Below are 17,048 nucleotides of genomic sequence, written 5' to 3'. Positions count from 1 at the left end.
TAATTAAAAGCTTTATATAAACGGACAGTGACATTAAAATTTATTTTATTTTAATTTTGCAAATATCTCCAAATTGTTTTTACTGTGTTGTCGTAAGAAGTTTGTTGATGCAAAAATGTGATAATAGTTATGATTATTTTGGGATTTTTTTTAATGATGTCATTATGCATTGACCCAGTTTACGTTGGGAGGATTATGTTCTTTTCTAAGTAAATAAAAAGTACTTTTGTACCGTTTGGTATCTTAAAAATCTCGAAAAGTTCATACAATCACTAAGGGGTTTATAAATCTTAAAAACGCAATGTCGACATTTGTTTTAATATGAGAAATTGATTTAGATTGTAATTAATTTTGTTTGCACGTTGTTAAAAAAAAAATTAAATCAAAATTAATCTTTTTTTGTTGTAAAATTTTGAATAATATAAATAAATTTTAATTAAAATAAATAAATAAATAATAAAATTAAAAATTCTTACGGGTTTTCTTCAAGAGGTATCTCCTGTTTCTTAACATCACCCATTTTTAAGTATCTGTAATTTAAAGTGAATTAAAAATAAAATAAAACAAAAGAATATAAAAATTAAATTTAAATAGATGTGAAACAAACAAACAAACCACAACTTTAGCCAATATTTAGTAAAATTATTATTTAATAAAAACCAAACCAGATAAAGAAAATCAAATAAAACACAACAAACAAAAATGTATACACTTAAATATACATACTTCAAACCACCATAAATTAAAAATATTATTGCTTATTACTCGATTTTATAAATTACTATTACTTTATGATTAAATATATTTAACTTACTTGTTTCTTTGTTTTAAAAGTGGACGTGAGATTGTTGATGTTGAATGTCATTTTCAAATTCAACTGCCATTTCACTGTCATAACTTGAAAATAAACGCTTTATTCGATAGAACTTTCTTCCTAGAACTAGTACTTAGTTCTTCGATGTAGCATCAATGATTTTGTTTCCTTTTTATTTGTCTGCTTTTACAGAAATCGCTTCATTAGGTTTATAAAAACGTGTAAGCTTTCAGACCTTAACAGTCGGAGTGCATCAGTGCATAGTACATACAAATTCAATGCCCCTAACTTGGTCCCACGAACTTGATCTTATTTCAAAGTATCTTAGAATGTTTAAGCTTTGTATGTAAGATTCATATAAACAACTAACGAAAAAAAAAGTATTTAAATTGAAATTAAAATTCCAAAACATCTATTTGAACAGTTCGAACCTCCAAACGCAGTATGCCACTTAATTCATTGTATATCAATTATTTTGAATTATTAATAGGTTTTTTTAAATAAAAATTTTAGAACCAAAAATAATGTAGAATACCATTGTTAATAAATTCAAAATTTAAATACATACTCGTATAAATGTTTTTGTGTAAATTGTTTTCCTGAAATCAGTTCAGTCATTAAGAAGAAAGTCAGAAATCAAGAAAACGATTCTATGAAAGTTACCGTTTATAAACGCTAAACAAAAATTTGTTTATCTTTATATTTGTCAGATTGCACTGATTTTTTTTTTTATTAAAATCGTTAAGTTAAGTTTTCTATTTTGGTCATATGAGAGGTAACGTTAATTTTGGCCGTCAAAATAGATTTTCAATTTGTCCTCTAGTAAATCACCCAAAATTGTTAACTAGCAAGTTTGAACCAAATTGCCTCAGTGATTTAGGCTGCAGATGGAGAAAGAGGCAAACAGACAAACGAAAAGATAGACATTAGACACACACATATGGACAGATACACACATATAATTGCAGAACCAATTTTTTAGCAATTTCTACCAACGTTATGTCATATCTAATCTAATGATCATATCTAATCATTTTCGAATCCTTAACAAATTGCTATCATTTTCAGATATTTTGTTTTCAATATTAAAACTTTCAAAAATATTGTGATATATATTGAGTTAAGTTTTGCAACTCTAAACCTTTACAAATCTTCTTTTGGTTTTGATTAGTTTTGACAAAAAAAAACTTATTAATAACTTTAGTCTACAAAAAATAATATAACACGAAAATAAGCACTTTGTAAAGGATTTTTTAGAGAAAAATTGTTAAAAGAAGGTAAAAGTCAATATAATAGACTTTTTAAGAACATTTACTAAGATTTTTTCAAGTAATAGAAAAAAACTCGAAAAGTTCTATTAAAAGTCGAAATTTTGTATCTATCCAAAAACGGTCATATCTTTTACTCATGTCTCGTAGGGAAAAGCATTATAGCTTTTTTTTACAGAAATCAGACTTTAAATTAATTAATTTAAAACTTTATGCAGACAATTTAGGGAACTCAATTTTGTACTTCGCAACTTTGGGTTTTCGGAATTAAATTTTACATTTTCTGGATTTTATTTTTTTGTGATTGTGGAAATTTGTCTAAATTTAATTAGACACAAATGAATATTGACGACATAATTTGTACAAACATTTCATTGAAACTTAATGAAATGTTTTTTGTTTCCAAGTGTTCCCAAAAGTGTGAAAAAAAAAAACATTTTGAAAGAGTTTGAACAAACTATTTAAAATATTTGGTAAAAAAATCCTTTTTTCGATACAGGAGAGAAAAGGTATGTGTGAATGGGAATCTAGAGATAATATCATCCCTTTTTTATTTTTATTATACTATACATATTTAGATATAAATGTTCGTTCCATAAAATCTTTTTATGTGTTTCTTGAATTATAACCTACAACACTTTCTAGTACACACTACATAATAGAAAACAAATTTTAAACTATGAACACGAAAGTACTTTATGATAATTTTAAGTCTAAAAGTTTCGTCTTAGCTCTAAATGTATAGCATACCTTTACATGTATAAAGAAAGATTGTGCTTTTATTCTACTTACAAACTAAACAATAGGCAAAAACCCTCCTAAGGACGTATAAGTATACCAGTTTTCCTTCTTAAGAGGTATTTTCTTTAGATTGAATGGATGGCTTTTGATGTTAAGTGACATAAAGTACAGAAAAAAAAATCTAAAGCACTTAATAGCTGGGTCAAGTGTTAGCATACCCTTCAATAAAGCTTACAATATTCAACACAAAATACAAAAGGCTATATCTATTCAAAGATAAACACATGAAAAACACATTCAAGGACTACTACTTACTGATTAAGATTCCTCTCATTCGATCCACTCTGGCTTTGGACATTGTCTGTATGACGCCGCTCCTTGTGTACAATACCCATTAGCTTCATCCACGGATTATTTTGGGATCCGTGGCCTCCCATGCCTCCACTCTGCCACATCGTCATTGTGGCAGAGTTTTTATTTGAGCGCTCTTACTTCGAAAACGGTCACAATTTAATTTTCATAATTTTTTGTGTTTTTAGTTTTAGTTTTATTTTGTTTTTGTTTTTTTTTTTTATTTATTTATTAAATGTTCACCACAAATTTATAGGAATCTTTGTGTAAACTTTTTGTGTTAGTTACATCATCGTGAAATGTTTTCTAAATGTATTTATATCTTTAGTTATTCTAATCCTTGCTGTGAAAGCAGCACCTATATTTCCTTCCTATTTATCCCTTTCTATTTTAATATTTTCTACCCTTAAAGGCAATCAAGTGAGGCTCATAAGCTTATTCCTGTTGACACACGACACCATTGACAATAAACCTTACGGGCTTTGTTTACAACGACACAGATACACTTCACTTTTATAATAGTAACATCTTCATGATGATTTTAATAGCTATATCCGGTGTTGTTTGTGCGATATGGTGGTGGTGATGTATTGTTGTTGTTTGCTCTTGTTCCTTTTTTCCTTCTGGCTAGAAAATATGTTTTGTGTTGGGTTAAAGCGATTGGTAAAGCTTCAGTTTTATTGCGTTTAAGGTACATATAATTGTTAATATTTTTTTTTACTTAAATGCATCAAATATAATTTTTTATTAATTTTAAAATATATATTTTCTTTTTATAATGGGCGGCTGACGTTTCTTTATTTTGGAGAATGCGATGTGATTAAAATTGCGATCTATTACTTTTTTTGTTTATTATTTTTTTAACCAAATAGTTGATAGAGTTTTTTTTTTAAATATTAAACTTTATGCGAAGACTTTAAGAATGTTGTTTTTTTTTAGATAAAGCATATTATAGAACTAATATTGCATTCACTAGAGTTCAAGGTGGTGTTAAAATATTTTTGTAATTTATTTTTTTTTTTAAATTCTAAATTCATTCATAAAAAAAAATATTTTATTTATTCTACTTATTGAAAATGTTTTTCATCACTAAATTATTTTGTTGGATAAAAATTATGTTGATATTGTTTAGTAGTAAAATATAAATATTAATGTATTATTTTTTGTTTTTTTTTTTTATTTTTAATTGCTTTTTTGTTTGTTTTTTTTTTTTTTTTTGTTTTACTATATAGACAAAAATAAGAAGACTTTCGATTCTAATATTTACTATAATTTATCACGAAATTTACTAAAGTTTAATGTTTTTTTTTATTTTTTTTTTTTAATAATAATTTACTTTCATTAATTTAAAAATAAACTTAATAAGATCTATAATAAATTAGGTATCTAAGAATCACAATGGTATATGTTGGTTTTATTTGATATATATTATTTTTTTGTTGATATATGATGTTTTTTTTTTATTTTTGATATTTTAATGTATTTTTTGTTTGTTTGAGAAGTTAGTAAATATACTTATATACAATTTTATTTTTAATTTTCACTATCTATTTGTTTTTTTAAATTAATAAATTTTAATTATACTTAATTTTCCTCTTAATTTGCGTATGTAAAAAGAATTAAAAGATATATTCAATTGGTGTTTCCGATGACCATATGATCTGTAAAGAAATAAAAAAATATAAATATTTAATATAATAAATTTTTAGGGAGCAAACAAAAATAGGTCATTAGTGAAAAAGTGTAATAAAATTAATTGTTAAAAACTTTTTTTCAATTACTTAATGTCATATTATAATTGTAAATTTCTAAACATTCTGTTAAAAATTTGAAACAAAAAGTCATTATTAAAACTATTTGCTCATTATTATCCACCTGACTTGATTGAAAAGACTTAAGGGACTTGTAATTTCAAGTTTTGTTAATTTTACTTAAGCTGAATAACAAAAACAACCGCACTAAACCTACTATCATTATCATCAAACAAAAACAACAACAACAGCCACATAAAAATACCCAGATCCATCCTTCTAACAACAGAAATTAAGGACAAAAAGGGTTAATCGTACCCAAATGTCATCGATTTCCTTTGATAAAAACCACTTGAGTGGACAAAGAAAGACAAATTGTACATAGTCTTGATTATTCCATTTTTAGGATACCTTAGGGAAGCCAGTGTTGTTGGTTTGGTAATAAATTGTTTAAACTCATTTAACTTTGGTCAAATTTAACACTCAAATAAGCAAAAAGGGTGATATTGAGTTTTTTTTTATGGTAGTTCAATGACTCTATGTCGGTTGGTATAACAAATTTTGTGTAATTTCCTTTACTCTTGCTTTGGTGAAAGCAGTCATTTGAAATAAATGAAAGTTAAAGTCTTATAGAGATAGGCAAAATAGTATAGAAGAGTAAAATAAAAGGGATAATTGGTGTGTTTTGGTACCAACGCACCTAACTGAAGAAAGAGGTGACAAGTCAAATTAACCTTTAACCCGTTTCATGAATTTCGGGGAGTAAGAATGTTTATTCAAAGCATTCTGGTGAAAAGTTTATTGAACTTGAATGTAAATAGATAAGAAATAAGTCAAGGAAAAAACCATCATCATAAGCTTTATTTAATTAGGTAGCAGGGAGGTGTTGAATCTTTTTTTTTTACTTAACGTCAAATACCGAAAAGTTAAAAGGATTAAGATTAAAATTAAATTTTTTTTTTCACAATCTGATATTGAAAACAAATTCCTGAATTGTGTAGTTCATTGGACAAGAAATAAAAAGAGGAAGAAAAAAAAGAAAACTTTTTTCCTTGACCAAACTGAAGCTACCCATCAAGATGTGATTATCTTCTCACATTGACATTTGACATACATAATTACAAGTAAGCCAAAAAGTCGCTTAAGATTCATAACAAGGAAACTGTTAAAAGAGTTTTATGAGTCAAACATAGCAAACTTATTGTATTCTGTGGCTGTCATTGTTAATGAGAATAATGAAAATCACTTTTTGCCCGGGGTTAAAAGAAGTGTTATTGGTATAACAATTATGATGAAATATGATCCATTTATTGAATAGTAATATATCCTCAAAGCTCAAAGATATATTTTTGTTTCTTGCATATAATCATGTGAAGATATTTTCCTTGAGGAGACTTATCCAAAAAAGAAGGTTGCTATGACGAAGTAAATTTGATAGAAGACTTTTATGTCAGCTATTACATGAAGCCTCAAGAGGCGCGCCTCTTTTCAATCGTAATGAGTGCAAAAGAGAAAAAAGATGAAACAAAAAATTATCCGACCAGAGAGTCGTGGGTCGGAATTCTGAGACTCTTTTTTGACGTTTCTTTTTCCACTCCTTCTTTTTTCAACATTCCCTCTCAGTTCTTTTTGCTTCTTGGTGCAATACAACAACAACAAATTTTAAATCAAAAGAGAACTGTCAAATTTGAGTCCTGGACTCAAGAGGCATCGTGTAATAGTACGCGCCTCACAGAATGATTATCAAAAGAAAATTAGAAAAAAGAGTCAAGCCTCTTGAGGCTTCGTGTTATAGCTGACTATGCAGTCCTTACCAGCGATGCCAACTGAGGCATAATTATGCCTTTAAGGCATAATTTTATTAGCGTAGGCATTGAGGCTTATTTTTGGACAAAAAGGCATAATTTTTTCATTCCACTCTTGATTATGTTTTAAAAGTTTCTTATAATTTTTTTTATATTTAAAAAAAAAAAAACTTAAAATTAATATATTACATATATATTTTACATAAAAGTTGTTCGAAATTTTATTTACAGAATTCGTTTTTACCATTTAACTCTTGGTAATGTTTAATTTTTCGAAGAATTGTGTGCACACTTATCGATTTTACTTGAAAAGAATATGCAAAAAGCGATTTTGTTGATATAAAAAGGTCTAAAACCCTTGCAAATATGCTATTATTTCTTACTGGTGAAAAAAAAACTGGTCGCTAATTTCTTCCTGTTGTGTAAAGCAAGGTATTAGTTCCCTTCAAAAATTCCTTTTGAAGAAAATAAGTTGCAGTTTCGTAACAAATAAGTAGCCTAAATGTATAACTTAATTAATTAAACATTTTGTTTTGTGTACTTGCACTTATTATTATATATAATTTTTCAAACATAAACTCAGAAATCTAAATTGAAGCATAATTTATTTGAAAAGGCATAATTTTTGTTCAAGTGAGGCCAAATTTTGAGTGAATGTGTTGGCAACGCTGGTCCTTACTTAATATTTTTCTTCTTCTTTTTATTCAGTGCTGTTGTGTATTCGATCTCGAGGGGATCATAACTCTACCAAGCATCCGATTTACACTAGTCGGCAAGCCTTCCGATTTTGTAGTGTTCCATTTACTGAATGATGGTTTTTTTTTAGAGATGCCCCGAATATTCGGCCACTATTCGGTATTCGGCCAATTTATTTAATATTCGGTATTCGACCAAATAGTAAACAATATTTGGCCGAATACCGAATATCAAAAAGACAATAATAAAAAGACATATGTACGTTTATATCACAAAAAATGTTTTTTTATGCAAAACTTGTTACTTTAGCATTTAAAATTTACAAATGATAAGTTGTGGCTAATAAAAACAACTTTTTCAACATTCGGTGGAAGTAAACGATTACGTCTATTTTCGTAAGCAAATGTACCTTCTGATAATAAATATTTTCTCACTAGCAAATTAAATCAAAAATACTTCAAAAATGTTGGCCCACATGCAATGAAAAGAGCAAGACAGATTATAACATGACAAAAGTCACGTTATATTCGGTATTCGGCCGATGAGTGTGACCGAATATTCGGTATTCGGCCAAATAACTATTCGCGGCATCTCTAATATTTTTGCCTGATAAGGGATTCAATTTTCGTGGAATTTTTTAATTTTGTATACTATAAGTATTATTTTGTTGAATGGATTTAAAAGCTCATACTTTATCCAGAGGAGAGGAAGACTTAACTACCTCTCGCCTAGATTAAGTTTGAGTAGGCTCAATAATTTTATTAAACTAACTACATATGTACATATAAGCTTGGGATAGGAATGACTACAAGACGGAAATTGAAAAGAAGATTTTCAAATCTACACGCAGAGTGGTTGAGGATTGAGCTGCCGAGACAAGACCAAATTTGGGGTCCCTCGTTTTCTTTAAGAAAATAAATGGAGTTTTTTTTATTTTTGTTAAGTTTTTTACTTGCGATATGGGTACTATATGGCAAGTTTAGGATTCGTAAGAAAAATCGAACTCGAGATAACAATTTTACATGACATTACGATGATGGAGAATGCCAAAAAAGTGGGTCCGGCAATTCTGTCTGTCTGTCTGTCTCTATCTGGAGCTGCAGCCTAAACGAGTGAAGTGATTTTCTTCAAACTTGGTAGTTAGCAGTTTTTAGTGATTCTATAGATAGACCAGTGCCGATGCCTTCAAAAACATTAAAAAGTACAAAAAAATCATAGTAGGATGAAACCCATTGGAAAAGGAGGGGAATATGATAAGAATGAAAGGAAAAATAAATTACGGGCGAGCCGAGTTCGGGAAGTGGGTGGGTTGAGTTTTTAGTGGTAAAAAATGGTATATCTCGATTCCCGGCAAAACTACAAATCCTATAGAAAAAAGTTGTATGGCAAAGTTGTAGATAATAAAAAGATCTACAACTTTTTCATCAACAATTTTTTCACATAACCTCAAAATTTATGTGAAAAATTAAAAAAACCGAGTTTTTGGTTTTTTATTTTTATCTTTTTCAAAAACAAATATTTTTCTACGAAATTTGGTAAAAACTTACCTTATTATGTCCCAAATACACTGTAATTTATTTGATTTAAAATATTAATTTGTTCACCTTATTTTGACTTAATACCAAAAAAACACCCTAATTTTCAATCGAAAATTCACGTGTCAAAATATCAGTTTTTTTCAAAAAGTCGGTGGGCATTTCGTTCGTTAAAATGTCTATTTTCTGATGGTGTAAAAAAAATTGTACATTAGTATACTATAGAACATGTTCTAGTAAAATTCAAAAAATGAAAAAAGCTTGAATTCGAAAAAATTTTTTTATCATTGTTTACAATTTTGGCCTGTTTATTCAAATTTACACTTTAATTACTCAAAAAACGTAAGATTAATCAATGTTACATGAAATCTTACGTTTTTTGAGTAATTAAAGTGTAAATTTGAATAAACAGGCCAAAATTGTAAACAATGATAAAAATTTTTTTTCGAATTCAAGCTTTTTTCATTTTTTGAATTTTACTAGAACATGTTCTATAGTATACTAATGTACAATTTTTTTTACACCATCAGAAAATAGACATTTTAACGAACGAAATGCCCACCGACTTTTTGAAAAAAGCTGATATTTTGACACGTGAATTTTCGATTGAAAATTAGGGTGTTTTTTTGGTATTAAGTCAAAATAAGGTGAACAAATTAATATTTTAAATCAAATAAATTACAGTGTATTTGGGACATAATAAGGTAAGTTTTCATTAAATTTCGTAGAAAAATTTTTGTTTTTGAAAAAGATAAAAATAAAAAACCAAAAACTCGGTTTTTTTAATTTTTCACATAAATTTTGAGGTTATGTGAAAAAATTGTTGATGAAAAAGTTGTAGATCTTTTTATTATCTACAACTTTGCCATACAACTTTTTTCTATAGGATTTGTAGTTTTGCCGGAAATTAAGATATACCATTTTTTACCATTAAAAACTCAACCCACCCACTTCCCGAACTCGGCTCGCCCGTAATTTATTTTTCCTTAAATTTTCATCATATTCACCTCCTTTTCCAATGGGTTTCATTCTACTATGATTTTTTTTGGTTTCAAAAATTATCGACCCTGGTCTATAGAGGGGAAATTGAAATTTTTTTATGACCAAAACTAACGGTACCTGCCATACAACGGAAATAGAAAAGTAAATTTTTTTCAAAAAAAGCTCTAACGATTTTGATTAAAATTTTTGTGTGTAATACTACACATAAGAGCCAACTTTTGAAATAAAAAAAATATTTTTTGTACAGTTATTAACGGTACCTGTCATAGAACGGTTTTTTTCGTTTCTGAATATCTCGTACATCATTAACCCGATTTAAATGAAAATTTTTATGCAAAATTGTTTAAGATAAGGTATCAAATTTTAGAAAATTTTAAAAAAACGCATTTTTGGATTTTTAAAAAATATTTCAAAAATTTTTTTTTGTAAAATCAATTTTTTGAAAACGGATGTGTAAATTTATTATTTCTTCAAAATGGCATACCAACTTTTTTTTTTGAAAAATGTTAAAAAATTTTATATATGTATAAAAAATTATTTTTTTAAAAAACGGCTCCAACGATTTTCTAAATTTTTTTTCTTAAAATATCTTTTTATACAAGTAATAAAATGGCATACTTAGTTTTTTGTAAGAGATCATTTAAAGCAATATTTAATTATTTTTTTTTTTTGCACCACTTATGAAATTCCGTGCAAATATCAAATTTTAAATTTTCCCTTATTTTGTTCAATGAAAAGCTTTAACATTAGAGTAACTTTAACCATAAGAGCAAGTACGTGCGACCCCAGTCGTGCAATTTATTTTTTTTTAATTAGAAATCTATTGCGTCAAGTAGGGTTGTAAAAAATCATTTTATTTTTAATGAATTTGCTTTCCATTAGGTACAGATTAAAATTTCTATGCGATTTAACGGGGCACCAACTTGACTGCCCCAATATTATATTCGCCCTGGTATTTAAGATGTTTGAATTTCTCGTTTAGTGAACGACCCAACTAATTTCAACCAATATTTTTGTGCAAAAGCGCTTAAGAAGCCGTAATTGTGATATTGTACATTTTGAAATAAAAAAAAATATTTCTTAAAAAAAATCGGTAATGTTCTTGGTAAAAATAAAACATTGTTTCAAAACCTTGAAAAGTGTTTATTATAGCTAGTACATGTAACAACTGAAAAATTGAACGGGTTTCTACTTCAAATCTGAGCGTAATTTCATAAGCGACTTTATTTTTTTTCTGACATTGGACCCTTGGTTAAAAATCAATTCTAATTAACTCATCCAAAACTCCCCAAAATAATGCCAATAATAGCTGGTGAGTTATTACAAATTTTAAAATTTTGAATTCAATGAATCGGTTTAAAAGGTTTTAAAACCCTATTTTGTAGGACAAACTAAAAAACTTAAAGTAAATTGAATATAGAACTTACATCAGACTGATTTTCATTCATTGTAATTTAACTTTAAAATGCTTCCCCTCTTTATCCTAAAACACATACCCCGTTTTCATAAAAACATATACATATATGTAGGCACTTTAAAAACGAAGAAATTCAAGTCCCCCCAAAAACGTAATTAAAACATTTTCTATCTTCTTACTTCTTCTTTGTCTAAGCATTTAAGTTAATAGCTATGTTGATTTAGGCCCACGAAAGATATTGTTTCCTGTATGAACTCTATATATTCATCTTAACTTTAACACTTGCAAGTTAAGTTTATTAAAACAAAGCATTAAGCCCAATCTTTTGTAATGAAAATGAAGCACTTTATGTCAGTCAGTAATAGGTATATGCTTCAATAGCTGTCGGATTTATACCATAAACGCTCTTAATTTATGTGTTTGTTCTAGAACCAACCGACCGGCTTCATCAGTCTTCTTCACCCCGTCACACAATTATGTAGCTATGTAGTTAATTCACTACTTTATACCAAGCAGCTTTCAAGCATGGTGCTCATGTTCAAGCTAACATGTATCTACATTAAAGCAGCAATAACACTCTGGTTTAGCAATTTTACATGGGAATACCAGGGCACGCACGTACACATATTTAAAGTCTATAAAAATTCTAACATTCCAGTGGTGGTGATAAAAGTTACCCTATGCTAAACTTAGCACTTATGAACAAAGCACCAAGCAGACAAAAAAAAAAAAAAAAAAGACAGCCCTTATTAAGTACTTCTCTATAGGGTTGTCTGTCATAAAAGACGCAAACGTTAGCATATTTTACATTCGTTTTTGGAATAAATTTTATGCAAAGTTATCGACTTGAAAGTCGATGGATGAAAATCTGTTCAATATGTAAATTTATATAGCTGTAGGGAAGATTTGCAAGAGAACAAGTCTTTGAATCCAATATCGGAATAAATGAAATGAAATTGAACAGAAGATACATAGGTAGATTTTTTATAGGATAACATATCTATACACATCCTTGATGGAGGAAAGAATATAGAAGCGTTCGAAATCTGGCAATTCCATTCCGTGCGAATGAGTTCTATGGGTTCCTTTTGAAGCATTTAATTTTAATTAATGAATTCAATTATTGTGCATTTTATAATTTGCATAATTTAATTATAAAAGAATGCAGTGATTGCAAATTAGGTTAGATATGAATAGTTGATTGCAAAAAAAAAAAAAAGGAACTCATGGCAAAATATTGCAAGCTATATTCCAATTTAATTTAATTTAATTTACAAGTTCAAATAGAATAAAATTAAAAACTAATAAGAATTTTAAAGAGTTATGAAAAACAGCAATTACCTGTTTTAAATTAAGTCAAATTCTCTTGAATCAGTCCAATCCCTACCAAAATAACATGAGAGTTTGTCAACTCTTTCGAAAATTTGTCAAGTTTTGTCATTTAGCATTTGTCCGGGCCGGATTATCCACTTAGACAATGTAGGCATATCCTTGCCATTCTAAACTCTAGTATATAGTGCCTAATGCAACGCGCACAATAACGATGACAAATATCATATAACCTTAATTTGTCAAGAGAAAATTTTCAAACAAAAATATCCTTCCTGCATTAATAACCATTCATCATCCGAAGAGGCAGGCAAGCTGGCAAATACGTCACAGACTCACAATGCTGTATGTATTTGTGTATCTAGATCTATACACAAACAGACTATTTCCTTTGCAAAATAATATTTATTATTTTGCACCACCATCACCGACCGGTTCTAGTCATTTGTCTCCTTTGACCTACATTCTATCACACACAAAAAAAAAACCTAATCCAGTTTAAAATCCTATAGCTTCTTATATTATCCGAGCATTTTGTTTTGAAGTGTTAGCATCCTCTCCTGACTGGATTCTGGTCCTTCAACGCCCGGAAACAGGAAAATGAAAAACACAAAAACGAAAAAATTAAAACAAAGCAAAAATAGCCGTTTATAGCACCTGAAGCTTAAGGTGTATTTTCATTATCTTCTTTGTGTGTGTATGTATATTTTTTTGAATTTAATTTAGTTTTTTGCAGAGTGAAGACTGAAGATAGCTATTAAGACAAGAGACCACTCAAAAGAATGTACTTGAATCAAAATGAGAATTTCGTTGTTGCAAAATAGAAAATGCCAAGTCAAAAAAAAAAAAAATTAAACATAAAAGTGTCAGTAGTTGTGGCGTAGAGATAGGTAAATTAAAAAGGACTTTGAGAAATGCCTTGGGGAAAATAAATTATTATTATCAAAGCTGAGTCTTTGTCGGGAGTTTTGTGGTCGGCCTTAGCTGATGGTATAGATGAAATATCTTTTGAATGTGTTTGTAGATTCCATTATTTATCTTTGTGTGAGAGGTAGGATTTAGAAAAAATATAAAAGATTACCTTATATGTAGTTCTTTTGTAATATTTGCATACTTAAGTGATGCATAATAAAATAAGAAATTTTTTTTTTGTTTTGAAGAGAATACAAACAGCTGAGATTTTTTGTGTAGGTACTGGAAAAACGATTTGTTTTATGCATCAACTTATCTGCAGTGTTAAAGTTTTTAATTTATGAATAAGAGTTTGTATACCTACATTAACAAGGATTTGCATAAGATGGCACAAAAAAAAACTAGATTGGACCAGAAAAAAAAATCTGGAAAGGTCTATCTTCTTTCGGTAATACGAAAGAGTTAATTTTCTAAAACCTTTACTTAAAAAATAAAATAAAATAAATTTAAAAACGTCAGCATCAATACTTGCTACAAAGGAGTTGATATGGTATCTTTTGTGAGGACTTTGTTTGGCATGCTTGTACCTGGGAGTGGGGTGGTCCTTGCTCTCACATAGCCAGTATTATTGAGCAGAAAGAAAGAAGGTCCATTTTTAATATTCAATTACAATAAATGATAAATATCGGCACCATCATTTTGCACTTTTTGATATTTTGTTTGTATACTAATTTTAAAATTAAATGATACTGATTTTTTTCTGATTTCCGTAATTCAACTTTTCTCTTTTTTTTCTTTAACGTTACCCTAATTTAATTTTTACTTTTCTTCTTTCTTTTATGTATATTCTATTTTTTATTTGTATATTCTACATAATTTGGTACATATTAAGCCAAGTTTTAGTGGAGGGAAATAAGTTGTCACCACTTGATCGAAAAATAATTGATCGAAACTACACTTGAGAATTGTTAACAAGAATATCGAATTCCATTCCCATGAAAGGGTGCCTCATAATTTTAGCGTTTTTACTTATTTTTTTTTTCGTGGCGTTTAATTTATCTTTTTAATGATAGTGAAGCTTTAGATTAAAAAAAAAACTTCAAAATTGTTCACTGAAGCACATACATACCTTTTTTTTGTTTTTCTAAATTTTTTTAGTCGATTCCAAAGAATCGAAAAGGAAAACGAATCCCTTTTTTCATTGTTTAATATCATCTGTGTGAAATCTGCCTATCCGTTTCCTTTGTAGATCTTTGGGGTAATATAAACAGTTTCCTATTTTTTTTCCTTACTCTACACTTTAGAAATGTTTGCCTTGAATTTTGCAGTTTCTTGCTTTGAAAAGGAACTCTTACCAAAATGTCCCTCTAAAAAGTGAATATTTTTCACCCTAATTCAGGTGTTTCGAATGCATGGTAAACATTCTCTTTAAGAAAACTACAAATCGAACTTAAGTTTGCCTTAAGTAAGGCTTGCAAAAATACTCGGGTGTACTTCGAAAAGAGGTCGATTGCTTTCAAAAGAGAGAGTAGTCATGTCATGTGTATTTGCATGTCCTTTTTTGGTCGGACGTCGGACGATTACATTCGCAGGTTTTACACTTTTACAGAAGTCACAACTCTTAACAAAGTTTTAAACCGGTTTGGTCTTTTTAGGTCAAAAATATTTTTGTGAAGCTTTGGTCACCAAGGCGTATACGTACTTTTTTTTGTTTTTTTATGATTTTTTTAATGAATTCGTTACATACTACATTATATAGATTTAAAAGGCAAAAACACTATAATTTAATTGTTTCACTCATAGTCTTATCAAATTTTTGGTTCCAAACAGTAAAATAAGCATTAAAAATACCTTCAAATAAAATTTAAAAAAAAAAACTGAAAGCTTCGAAGTGAAAATTGAAATTGTTCGGGACCAAAGTCTGTTTACAAATTTCATCGAGTTATCATTTTTATTTTATGTTTTCCAAACTATTAAATCCATAATTCAACTAAAGGTTTTTTCTCAGTGTTCAATTAATTAAATATTTTTTCTACTCTGCCTGAAAATTTGTTATTAAATACATTTTTGTTTAAATCAAAATTAAAAATTAATCAAATCTTGATACAACGTCCTGTGGCTCTTTATATTCCCTAGATTGAACGGAACACCTCCTTTAAAAACCACACCTGCTATTAATTAAGCGGTAGTGCATGTTTACAAAAAAAACATTTCCATAAGTGAATTCGAAAATTTTCAACGCAACTTGTGTCAACATGTGGTTGAAGTAGAGGTGTGTATGTGTATATCGTTTTCAGCTTCGCGGTTTTAACCACACAGCATGTTTTCTTTTAATCAGATTGCGACTTGAAATGAAATATTATTTAGTTAACACGCACTGAGTGTGGGAAACTTTATTTTTTCTTTCTCATCTGAATATGTCGATATAATTAATATAGCACACTTTCACCGTCATCATCGAATTTCTACTACAATTAAGACGTCCTCGTCATTCTAACAAAGTGATACTTATCACTTTGCTTCGCCTTCGACGACAACATTGCTGTCACTGTACAACTTGGTATAGTTGAGGCTTAGAGAAGAAGTAATTAATTTGAAAATATGCAGACAGCAAGCATTTGGAATGCGGTCGAGAATCGAATCGAGTTGAGTCGATCTTCTGTGATATCTTTTGTTGTTGTCTTTGAAAATCATTTCCTAGCACGTGTTATGTGTTTATAAATATCCTGGCTGAAATACAAAGCTTGTTGTGGTGTGGATTTTAAATTGTTCACACAAGCAAGAGTGGTGTAGTAATTTATTCGACGAACAAATTGTTTTGGGAATTTCTGAGATAAATACGACATTTATACGTGAATACTGAATGAGTGGGTAGGTGGTACTCGTATTCGTATATGTCCCAAAGCATGACAATGAAAATGAAATCCAAGAATGGCTGCAGATGTGCTTGACACAAAATACGCTTGGGTGAAATAAAATTTATAAAATTTTTGTTTTGCTTTTTTTTTCTGGGTCAAACCTGAAAATAATTTTATCTTTGGAATTGTCATAGAAATTAGAAGAGGAAATGTAAGAAAAAAAAAAGTTTTATAAAATTTCTTGATAAATGTAAGAGCAAAGGTCTTTTGTGTGTATTTTTTTTTTCTTCGTACGTATAGATACCCTCAACTCTCAGACAAACAATTTTATGTTCCATGAGTAACTTTTTGAAGTACGAGAGTACGTTTTCGATTTAGACAGTTTAAAAAGAGTTCTTTCTATTTTCTAAGTTTTCTTTTTTTTTTAGAGCAGGGCGTGACAATTTGAAGATAAGTGACGCTTTGAAAAGGACACAAGAAAATAAACGTGCTGCAGATATAAATCATTAAAGAACTGTTAGAAACATTTTTTTCTTTTAGATATTTGAGGAAAAGAAAGTTATTCTCAG

General features: G+C 28.6%; 1 protein-coding gene across 3 annotated transcripts in view; it reads right to left on the bottom strand.

Annotated features, from left to right (window-relative positions):
* LOC129910628 (potassium voltage-gated channel protein Shaker) overlaps positions 1-17,048 on the bottom strand; it is a 302,087-nt gene that overhangs the window by 213,538 nt on the left and 71,501 nt on the right. Inside the window, exons 2-3 of one of the 3 annotated variants that reach the window (XM_055988069.1) lie at positions 4,759-4,835; positions 477-530 (exon numbers count right to left, since the gene is read on the bottom strand). In XM_055988069.1, coding sequence (XP_055844044.1) covers positions 477-520 — 44 coding nt within the window. In that variant the 5' untranslated portion in view covers positions 521-530; positions 4,759-4,835. Of the gene's footprint in view, positions 1-476; positions 531-3,138; positions 4,351-4,758; positions 4,836-17,048 lie in introns of those variants that run through there. The other 2 variants (XM_055988065.1, XM_055988067.1) reach the window with 2 other exon arrangements.

Source organism: Episyrphus balteatus, chromosome 2, assembly GCF_945859705.1.
Source record: "Episyrphus balteatus chromosome 2, idEpiBalt1.1, whole genome shotgun sequence".
Taxonomy (NCBI): Eukaryota; Metazoa; Arthropoda; class Insecta; order Diptera; family Syrphidae; genus Episyrphus; species Episyrphus balteatus.
This window is presented reverse-complemented; position numbering and strand designations above follow the sequence as displayed.